The 12,333-nt window shown below is 36.2% G+C and overlaps 1 protein-coding gene across 2 annotated transcripts in view; it reads right to left on the bottom strand.

Moving 5' to 3' along the window:
* LOC149806827 (stimulated by retinoic acid gene 6 protein-like) overlaps window positions 1–12,333 on the bottom strand; it is a 128,036-nt gene that overhangs the window by 54,329 nt on the left and 61,374 nt on the right. For both annotated transcript variants that reach the window (XM_089958193.1, XM_089958186.1), the window contains 2 exons: window positions 3,569–3,654; window positions 1,732–1,865 (listed from right to left, as the gene is read on the bottom strand). In XM_089958193.1, the coding sequence (XP_089814319.1) occupies window positions 1,732–1,801 (70 nt within the window). In that variant the 5' untranslated portion in view covers window positions 1,802–1,865; window positions 3,569–3,654. The remainder of the gene's footprint in view (window positions 1–1,731; window positions 1,866–3,568; window positions 3,655–12,333) is intronic.

Raw genomic sequence — 12,333 nt, forward strand, 5'->3', positions numbered from 1 at the left:
CATCCTGCCTGTCATTCCCACAGACTAAGATGTAGTCGATCAGATGCCAATGCTTAGACAGTGGGTGCATCCAAGTTGTTTTATTAAGGTTAGGCAGACGGATAATGGTGTTTGTGATCAGGAGATCGTATGTTACGCACATCCTCAAGAGCAGATGTCCATTGCTGTTGCAGTTGCCAATACCATGTCTACCAATAACCCCCTTCCACGAGATGTGGTCCGCGCCAACGCTTGCGTTAAAATCACCAAGAATGATGAGCTTAACTGATTTTGGTACCGAAGCAATGAGAGCTTCCAGATGTTGGTACAACTTGTCTTTGGCGTCCTCCGAGTTTGTCATGGTTGGTGCATAAGCACTAATGAGCGTGGCTTGCTTTTTCCACTTAAGGGTAGCTTCAGCGTTATAATCCGGTCATTAATTCCCTTTGGTAAGATGGAGAGCTTATTCACCAAACTCGACTTGACAGCGAATCCAACTCAGATTCACGACGTTCATTGGTGCAACGTCCACTCCGGAAAAAGGTGCATCCAGCTCCAACTTCAGTCAACTCAGGGCTGATATTTCTATCTTGTAGCGAGCAAATTCTCTTGCAATCAGGGAAATTCTTCTCTCCGGTCTGTCATCCTCTGCACGATCCAGTAGAGTGCGTATGTTCAACGCACCAAGAGTGAGTGGAACATTTCGTGTTTTCTTTGTATTTCGATCGCAAGAATTGGATTCCCTCCAGCCGCGGTAAGCTGGTCGGGGTAGTTCAAGCAGGCTATTTATAGGGCACCTTTTCTAGCCCCTGGTATAATATGTACTGGTATAACTTATGCATAAGTTTTGTTGTTGTAGGGTTTAACTCCATTTTTCAGCACATGATAGGCTATACATGGCTGCCAGTATAACTGGTGGAGGAAGAACCCTGGAGAACCCCGGGAAGAACCAACGACCCACGAGAAGCTACTGGCAAGCTTTCTCACGTAACCACATTAACCGAGCCTGGCACTCGAACCCACGCAGACAGAGGTGAGATGGTACTGCTTCAGAACGGTGAAATATATAGACCATTCGGCCACTCATCTAAAAGTACAATATCCAAAGAAATATCATCCACATTACATTAATGTAGCATAGAGGCATGCCAACATTCTCAACATTGTGCATGTTTTAAATGCAAACAACTTCACCTTACATACGCCACTCTCTCAAAAGTACATAATAATTGGTGAGCGTCCCCATAAGTGAAAATATAGAAATCCCGTGTTTTTATCCTGTATAGCTCCTCTCAGCCACTATAGATTACTTTATCCAGATCCACTCCTGTAATACAGTAGTCTAACCGCAGCTTGAATGTCGAATATCAATGTCATTCGTAGGATAAAAGTGACTCCACGGGCGTAATATATGTTGTCTGCAGTAATCGTGCAGCATCTGGTTGCGTCGAGTCTCATTTATGTGGTCCGCGTTCAATATCCAAGCTGTAGACAATGAAGGGTATTCGACTACTACCAAAACTACATGTATGTATGTATGTATGTATGTATGTATGTATGTATGTATGTATTTGTATGTGTGTGTGTATGTGCGTGCGCGCGTGCGTGCATGTGTATGGATGGATGGATGGATATATTTACTTATAGATGAATGGATGGATTAGAATTATATACATGTCATAATTCAATAGGTTGATGTATTGGAGAAAGGGAATGGAAAAAGTAGAGTGAAAGGAACGAGACATTCTGTACCTGTCGCCCAAAGTGGGAAAGTAGTGAAAAGAAGTTTTCTAATTGCCAGATTGTAGACAAGAGTTGTCATAGCTCCCAGGATGAAACTAGTTCCCCATCGGTCCCGGACTCCACCATCCAGAAGATTCACTACCCTATGAAAATAAATCAATATATGTAAATGTGAATGTTCATTTTGTACCAGCCATCTGGTTCTATCATCTGATTTGAAGTTTTGGTGCCGTTTCATTTTCTTTTTCATGCTAATCCTAAGTATTAACCAATGTTGTACTGTTTCATAAAGATAGTATTTCTTCTGATTCAAGGTTTTCTTTTTACGTCATAGAAGTCTAATAAATTCCCCACAGTCAACATCAGTTTATCAACAAAGCATTGCCAAAATGAAAACATCATTTCCTCATAAATAATCAATGACGTGTCAATACAGTATAACCATGTGGAGCTGGGTCAAAATATTTTAATGACGTTATATTTTATTTAGCTTTCATAGTTTATTTGGACCTCCATAAAATGAATCTACATATGACACTCTATTAAACACTTTTCTGAAATATGTACACTGCTCAACGTTACAGCTGAGGAGATAGGTATTGATGATGCAGCTCTTTCCTGCTCTAAATATGTTTGCTTTTTTTCAATGACAGACTTCCATCGACTGGTGATGTACTACCAGAGATCTTACTATAACTGATAATGCAGAGATTGAGAAATGCTTGCTTTGATTCAATGTCATATTACAAGGGTGACAATGAATTCCCGAAGCTCTCGCTAGGTACCCTAATCGATACCCAATAGATTCAAATCCATTCGATCTGTGTTGTTTGTTATCGGAGGACTGACTGCATAGTCTTGTTGAATCTCCAGTGCATGTTTTGGTTCTTCTCTCGTATAAATACCATAATATGCTATTCCTCACGCTTCTGTTATTTACTCTCCGAAACTGGTCGAACATCAGTGCATTCGTTATGATTGGTAGACGAATGTCCGTCTCCATGCGATCTTCTTGAATAGCAGTCCCAAGTGCCATGACAATTTGATATTTATTTCATTTTATATAGTGATGTTAATTATCGGGCTCATTTGAAATTTATTTCATTTTGTTGGTCACTGTAGGTTCTATATAGCAAAACTTGCCTACCGAAAAGAGAACCCCATCGAAAGTGATGACAGATGTTACACAGTTTTATTGATGATTTCAGCGAGGAGAATATGATATGGAGGATGACAGAAACATTCATTAAGGTTCTGGCACCAGTTTTCTCAGGAACGTCTTCTTCAGGCACAGTTAAAGAAAACTTAGCTCGTTCTTACTGAACATCGTCTTATGCAGAGATGATGAATACAGAGCTAATTATATATGTATTGAATAAAGTTTCATCGTCTTCTGTTAAGTTTGTCATGTAAATTCTTTTGTCATTTCTAGTATGCTTTTTCGCGCATACCATGCTGTATATAGATATGTTCCAGATCGTTACCTTGCTGATTTTATCGTGTTGAGTTTCTTCTTTAGAGGATGCTTTTCCTCGAGACATTTATGCATCCAACGACTTCTTGTGATGTTGTCTACTGTACTCTATTTAGTTTTATAAAATGTCCACTTATGAATCATTTATATATATATATATATATATATATATATATATATATATATATATATATATATATATATATATATATATATATGTGTGTGTGTGTGTGTGTGTGTGTGTGTGTGTGTGTAGAGAGACAGACAGACAGACAGACAGACAGAGACAGACAAAGAAAGAGAGAGAGACAGAGAGAGCGAGATTATTTATCCCCACACTTCAGCTTCCAGCTTCAGCAAAAGAATACGTACCTGTATAGGGCCGGTCTGCCTCCAAGAATGTTGGTTTTGAAAGATTTTCTCTTCTCCAGGAAGGACCACGCAAAGATGAAGGGAACCTGGATTGCAAAACATGTTGGTAAATTAAATTTCTCTAATTATGTGACTAGCTGTGAAACACTGCAAGTGCTCAGTGCTTACAGTAGCTATGAGAGTGATGAATTACAGAAATGAAATCCAAATCATGCCAATTAAATGTACATTTCATTACAAGAACTCGTGGTCTTGATCTACAATTTACGTCACTACATGTATTATTCATATCGAAAAGGAATATATTCAATCTTATTGCTGTCAAAGGAAGAGGGAAAAAGGAGCTGTACAAAAACACGAATAATTGAACTCGCTAAGAATGCGATATTGCTACTACGACAGAACTTAAAGCTGCTAGAAGCTTGTGCTTTATATTGATTGCGATACGTCTTCCCAGAACTAAGACTTGAACAAAAATATACACGAAACTTAGGATCGGTCTAAACCTCACTGGAAGAGAAGAGTAGGTATGATTCTATGTGAACTCAGGACGTAATATACTATCTTTTGTTTTCCACAAATAAATCATAAACCATAAATGTTCAAAAATAAGCAAGCCTATATTTTTCAAAGCCAAAACACTGGGTACTCGGGTCAAGGCATCAATACCGTTGCTGGTAAAAGTAGACAAAACCTTCTCAAAATAAATGAAGAGTTACTTTGTATGATCGAATGTTAGTATGGAAAATTTAATACGTTGGTCCAAGATCTTAAGTTAGAATTGTATGCTGTCTTATAGTGGTGTACTGGGGGGATGGGGCTGTTAGAACAAGTTAAGGAGAGATATATGGAAGTCGAGACCAGTATGCATGCTCACACAGAGAATGTTTAGGAGTTTGAGACGGAACAACTGCAGAGACAGAAAGAATATAGAGAATCATAAAAAAGAAATGGTGTCAAGTAATCAAGCTAAAGTAGATATAAAAGCTGGAAATGAAGTTTCTTACGTTTGTAATGTACTCAGGAAAGAATAATCAATTTTAATACAGTGTGCCTCATCAATGAGGTCAAAAAAATATCTACCAGATTGTTGGAAGCTTCCTGAAAGAGGCAATCGGAAAGGATCCAGAACATTGGAAAACACATGGTTGGCTAATGCTCATAGATCCCCCCAACAACAACAATTTAAAAGGAAGTCAACCATTGTATGAGTTTTGTTTTTTGGGGATGGAGACGCGGTGCTGAATATAGATGTAATCAACTAAGCTGAGAACTAGGAATTTCATGCTATTTACCTCCAATCATGACGAGAAAGAGGAAGGAGCTTGTACTTGCCGCTCATAAGTTACGAGACTCCAATAATCCAAATCATCTAGACAGTAAACTTACAACAAAGAGGGACTGGGTTGTCATTGTTACTTTGGGTTAGGAAGAATTTTTCTGACTCTGGTAGTTGTAAACGTTTGAGAATTTTTGCTAAAGCTGCGATTTGTATTATTGTAAAATTGCCATGCACTAACTCTTGTGTATTCTCTGACAAAACATTGTGTCTATGAGTTATATTTGACTGACACAAGCTGATGATCAAATCAAAATAAATTGAAATGGATAGGAAAAAATTGTCTTTTAAAATTATGATGAAGTTCTTCTATATGATAGGTATAATCTATTAGTATGAAATTATTGAGGAAAAGTATTTTACAAGAATATACATTTCTTACATGATGCCATTACCCTACTGAAAATATTTCCCAATTTAATGTAGGCCCTAATTGACTTGCCCATAAAGTTCGATCATCTATATTTTGCAGAGAAACTAAATACAATAAAAATAAATGTAATTTAAATTTATCCACCCACCCCTACTCCCAATCATGTTTAGTTCAGCGTTCCTCTTCTACAAGTTTCCCCATGAGGCCAGCCATGTATTTTGGTCTTCCCTTCGCATTACATTGAACGATGCTGCATGCTGTACACCATCATCTCTTTTGTTTCAATTAATTGTTGTTTTTATTGCTTGGTAGGAGCAGATAGCTTAGATTTAATGGTGGCTTTCCTATAAAACTTTAAAACTTCTTTTGGACCGATTTACATTTATTTCTTCTTGGCTGTATAAAAAATGCATAATTGGTGAACTACCGACTCCTCAAAAAACGGGGAATTATAACTTATATTCCAAATCGCGATAATGATATAGTATTACTAAAGAATTCAAGATATATATGTTTGTAAAATTCTAGCTATACACTTGCCTCCTCAACTATTGTGAACACAATTAAGACATTTTGCATCATTACTAACAAACCCAGATCAAAATGGGTTAATTCCCGTTCCATATTTATGATAAAGTGTAGGGATTATTTAAGATTATGAAGGATGTCCGTGGTCTTCTTCTCCTCGTCTGCTTCGAGAAAAATTTCCAGTTAGTTTCATAGAAATTTGCAGATAAATATATACCTTTTTATAAAAAAAATTGTCCAATGGCTAAAAATGGATTGAAGTATTTTACAAGGATGTTGAATCCTGTGTTCATTGAACATCCCAGTTTCACAATGGTTTTCTTTTGAATTCGACTGCACCGAAGATTGTCTTTTATCGCCATATATCTGTATGATATGTACATATATTATAGGACATGTGATTAGGTTAAAACTCACAGTGAAATGTTTCAAACATTTTCACGGATTAGTTGCTATTGAATACAAAACAAATGAAGATAAATAATAGAATTGAATTATGACGACAAGCCTTCTGTTTTCGTAATGGTTCTAGAGAAACTTCTTTTTTAAACATTACTGTTGTAAAGACTCTTGTTTTGTCCAAGATTAATAACTTGATTCTTTGTTAGCCTAACCCATCAGTGACTATTATCAATATATTTGAGAAAAATGTGTTTGTATTTGCTTTTCCTTTTTCATGAACTATTTGTATAGAATAAATCGAATGATAACATAAAAAGACTAGCCTGTATGCAAAAGTAATTTGGAGAAGGATTCAAAATGGTAAACATTAAAATAGTACGACGGCTGTTAGGTATATAAAATTTGTATTGTGTGTTGGACTTACTTCATAATTATATGTTTATATTCAATTTGTGTTGTGTCGGTGATCTTGGTCAGTAATTGAAGGTCACATATGTTTTGTTATTTTATATTTTGGTAAACAACCTTTTACATAGCTAAAACTCGTCTGTGATTTAGATTATATTTTTAAAATCAATATCACTAAAAGGTAAACATGTTAACAGATTTTGAATCCAAGGTCTAGCTTTATAAATTAAGAATGTTCTAGAAGGAAGTTATTATTTACGAATTTGAAGGGAAAATGACCCTCATCCCTTATTACATCAGAATTACTCATTTCTGTCATAACATCAGTCCTTAGAGGAATTAAGTTTAGTTGCGTTTCAGTTGATATTTGAAAGGATTTATTTATTTTAATTATTCATTGAAATTAATGTGGGTTATTCAAGGACATTTTGGGTTATATCTCTGTGATACATCAGGCCTTTTGCTACAACAGCATATTCAGCATTATAAATCATTCGGAACACCATTGGTATTCATTTGGAATACTCTACTTTCGGATTTGTGATATAACTTTTAGGACTATATCAGATTTCATTAGCAATACTGTATTTGTAAAGACATTTTTTACTTTGTTATTTTATGGAAATAAATTATTCATTGAATTTTGCTAAACATTTTGGTCTTGACTCTTTTCTGTAACTTAGTTTATGACTATAGAGTCGTAAACAGCATTAACAGCAATCTGAAAATTTAAACTTATTTTGGATTTGTATTTTCATAGATTGATTTCATTTCTTTGTTCTGCTCTTTCTCTCTCTCTCTCCCTCCCCTTTCTATCGTGGCACCACTCCCTCCACACACACACACACACACACACACATCATAAAGAATAAATCTTAAAATTGGTCAAGACTCTATACCCTTAAATATATCATTCCAAGTAATCAATAAGAAGGCGCCATCAATAAACGTGTAAAAACGAACCCAACACAACAAAATATGCAGAATTAGATTATTAATTTTCCAACAATTAGTTTCCGACATGAATTGTACAAGATGTCAGTGAATGAATTTACATTGGTCGGTTAATATTTGACATACTTTGTCACCATAAAGTATAGCATATTTGTTACACTTAACGAGAAAAGATACACATTTGTAAGACAAAAACATGATTAAATATAGTAATACATCTGTTAAGATCGCAATTTTAACTCTCATGACAATCATAATCATATTCTGAAAGCTACAGAAATATCGAGAACTGCTGAATGTTGATTGAAAACCGAAAGTGACAATCGAAAAGTGGTCTGCCTCCGAACAACACGTACGCCTGCTCATGCTACCATGCCTGAATGCAGAAATAAACAAAATAAAGAACCAGAATTTTTAGAAATATACTCACAATCATGAAAATCTTTTGTTTATAAGATATTACGCTCAGAAAAATCAGGGGATATGACATATCCGTGATATTTGTAAAGTACCCCCACCCCAACACTGTTCACTGTATAAATTCGCACGTGAAATACGTGAACAAAATAGGCATACTATCATTTCCTTGTAATTTATCTAACAAAATTTTAGCATCCCTGAACCAGTCAGATGAATTAGAGTCAATATCGTGCACGTGCTCTATGTTCTTCAAAAGAAACCACCATTCATGTGTCGAAAAGAATCCCACTTTAAATTACCCATTTTACTGCAAGAATAGCATGATCTCTAAAGGTGAGTAATGAGAACCAGAAATACAGTCTTGGCACAGTTTATTTGTTAAGAAACTATGCCATTTTCCTAACATATCAGTGAGGAAGAAAACATTGTTTCTACTTTGTTAATTTGAATTATTGGAAATCAACTGAATATTACAATTGTATTAATTTATTTTATTTCACATATTGTCTGAAATTATAGTGTAATAGAGGAATATACATTACACCTAATTCCTTTTTTAACTTTCTCAACAGGGACCAAAATATCCTTGCGTTCAAGAAACACAGTCTTTGTAAGCGTTTTTCATAAGGTTTATTTTAAAAAGAATTGAAAAAAAAGCGTGAAACTGATGATAAAAATATCTTTTTATAGATCATATGTATGCATGTGCCCCATTATATTTTTTGAGCCTGAATAAACATTGTGAAATATTTCCACAGGTCCAACGAGAGAGTTTAAACCAATCGACAACAGGTACGAGGATCAGACAAGTCCATCAAAAATAGATATGAACAACACAAGAAAAAGCAATAACATATAAAACAACCCAGTAAATGAATAACAAATTAACCTTTGAATCACTAAGGTACACACTTTTCTCATTACCTTACTGTTATTGCTTTTTTGGTTCTCTTAGGTTACGAAAATAATAGGGTCTGAGTCTGTTTTAGTTTATTTTCGGTACTGTTCTTTTTAACTTTCTTTCTTCTATTGTTTTAAAAATGTATAAGTTTAAATGTTATCAGCTTCATTTTAGGGGATAAATAATTATTCTTAGCATAAACTATAAAGAGAGATTAAATACATAGCACCTTGTGGTATCATAAAATTTTATCTCGCCTCTGTAATTCGTTCGCATCATTAAGAGGATGAAATTTGAACACATACATTTAATTCCTAGTATAACTGCATTTCATAATGACTTTGATCTTTAACCGAGTCTGATACAGTAATGCAGTGCTTTTCTTGATTTTTTCCGCATTTGCTTTCCTAATCCTTGTTAGGCTACTGTCTATCAGTTATTTTCACGTATTTCCTATTTGGTGTTCTAATTTGTATATCCTGTGAGTATTCTTCTTCATCATCGCTTTGTTTCAAACAGGAAGACATTCTAAAACAGGTACCTCTATTTTCATTAAGTTATAACGCTTCGTTGATGCTTTTGAAACTTGTTAATACGATCAGATATATGTCTAATTTCGGCAATCGTATGGCTGATACTATGACAGCCAAATCATATACCGAGTCATCATGTATTGTCATAAATATAATTTGTTATATATATCTATTCTTGTCGAATCAATGTAAAATGACCGTGTAATGTTTACGTGATTATCAATTTACAGATGAATACAAATGTGTTCATTTTCTTACATCAAACACGTCATGTATTCCTCATACTGGCCTGTTTTAACTATCTTGTTATTGGAACTACATGCTATTTGTAAATCAAATTCTTTTCTGAGTATACTTTTTGATATCCACAGGTTCAAATATCTATTTGATTGTATGTCATTTTGTAAAACTACTTTACCGCTCCGGTGGCCTAGTGGTTAGAGCGTCCGTCTCCTAAGTGGGAGGTTGTGGGTTCGATCCCAGGCCGAGTCATACCAGAGACTTACGAAAATGGTACTAACAGCTACCTCGCTTGGCGCTCAACATTTAGAGGTTAGTGTTAGGACTGGTCGGCCTGTTGTCAGGATAATGTGACTGGGTGGGACATAATGCCGCATGTCTGCGACATGATGCCCCAGTGCTGGACATCACTATAAACTGCCACACTGCAGATATCGTATCGATATGACTGAAAAATTGTTAAAGCTACGTTAAAACTCCTAATCACACACACACTCACACACACACAACTACTTTGACCATACCTGTATTCAATCTAAACTTGAAACCGAATTGGCTGCCTCATTCGTTAAATATCTATATCACCTCTCTAAAAGCTATTGTTTTCAGTATCATATGCTGCTGTACTAATACTTATGTACAAGAAATTTATGATTTTATCTTCGCTGCGCTTATACTCTTTAAGAATATTTTTAAATATATATCTACAGTAACGTTGCATTACTTTCACACTAGTGTGTTGGTGGAAAGAATATGCTAGGTTAGTCCACTATAAATTGTATTTTCATTATTTTAATACTTTTTAAAAGTAGGTTTGTGTATAGGGTAATACACAAAACAACGTGAGTGTCATTTTCCTGCTATATATAGGCTACACTTATCACTGAAATTAATGACTTTGTACCTCCACCATTGCCTGTACCCTCTCTCTCTCTCTCTCTCTCTCTCTGTGGCTTGGAAGGCACTTGATAATGCTGCAAAGGTAGCTTTTGGTCAAGATATTACCAATGTTCCTTTAGATCCATAATGTACTTTAGTTTTCACTCTCGCGAGACTTCGTTTCCTTACACTGGTTTTTCAAAAGACCTTATGCCAGGGAATAGATAATAGACATTAATCATGTTAATGATTTAGGACTAAATCGAATATGTTTTGAAAATGTCAGTTCTCTCGCGATTGAGCAGAGAGTAAATTTGTAGCAATTCGGGCAAATAAGATGCAATACGTATGAGAACCTGATGTAAATTTGTATGTAGTGTACCTTGAGAATAATGACCATTTCATCCAAACAATGTATCAGTGTGAGCTTACAAGGACCAACATCAATACTCGTTGCAGAATATTTTTTTCACGACCTACACGAAAAAAAAAGCCAGGGTGAACATTTTAGGACGAAACTTCGTGGGATTCAATATTCATTACGGAAGGGATTAATATTTGGCATATTGGTAAAATGGGGGGTGGGGTGATGTTTTGGGCCCGAAGTATATTTTGGTCGAGTATAAACTGCCGTCTTAAAGAGTTCGCTGTTACAAGTATTATATTTTCGTAGAAAAGAACCCACCAAGAGCAGAATAAATTACGATCGAAATAAGAACGGCATACAACTGACCCTAGGTTTGTGGAGAAGATAGTGCTTGAAGATGGCTGGTGATACAGAACCCAAGAAAAGTACGTATACACCGTATGGGTTGTGCAGCAGTTACAAATACTCCTGAGAAGCCCCCGCTACGGTCGGCGCGGTGATAGAACAAAACGGCGGTGAGGCTCAAGCCCACGCCAATGATGAAGGATGTCCAGCAGGTGTGCATTGAGTTCTTGAATGGCAGGATCTTGCACAGCCTCTGCTGCTACAACGTCTTGGAGATAATAAGCCTTTAAGGCTAAACAAAGGGGATTTTAGCGGCTGCGTTTCTGATTATTATCTATCGATTTTGGTACGTCATCAGCGATTGCGATTTCTGCGTTTATGAGTGTGTCTACTTGATTTTGCGAATCGAAGGCCTTGCCTCCTCCAATGATCTAGGTGTGCGGCAGGGAGTGCGCGGTAGGGATTGCCTAAAGATATACCTGGACGCTACTCCAGCTGAGATGCGCCACTTCGAGTTGGGTGAAGCCTTACAAATTGTCCAGTATGAATTTTTCGTCGTTCAGTTCTCGTTATGCGAGAAGCAAGCAGCGTGCTGTCTCATGCCTGTTTATTCCCAGAACTTAAAATGATCCCTTTCAAATATAGAGGGATATTTCAAGTGGGTAAAGAGCCCTTGTCCTTGATCCATTATGAGTTACTCATTTTTCGGGTATGACTCTGATGCTTCATGTCAAGGCCATTGTTTATGTCATGCTGTATCCGCTTGTCGTTCAACAAAAGGTCATTACGGATGGCCTCGTTTTCACTTTAAAAGCAACGCAGGCCCTATCCCTTGAATTACTACAGACTACAAAGTGGCAACTTAGGCTGGTCAGCATTACGATACGTGGAAAACGTAAAAAAGCGATATTTCCCTCCGATTTGCTATACAAAACGCCAAGGTTAGTCGAGCGCAATATTCACAGCATGGAATATAGAAGCAGCATGAAACACCATAGCATCCTGCGGAAGAATGCCCACTTCAATCATATAAATACAAGTGGATTATTGCTGTAGCAAAGTAATGGTACTCCTAT

This window comes from Sinohyriopsis cumingii, chromosome 1, assembly GCF_028554795.1.
Source record: "Sinohyriopsis cumingii isolate HCF-2022 chromosome 1, ASM2855479v2, whole genome shotgun sequence".
Taxonomy (NCBI): domain Eukaryota; kingdom Metazoa; phylum Mollusca; class Bivalvia; order Unionida; family Unionidae; genus Sinohyriopsis; species Sinohyriopsis cumingii.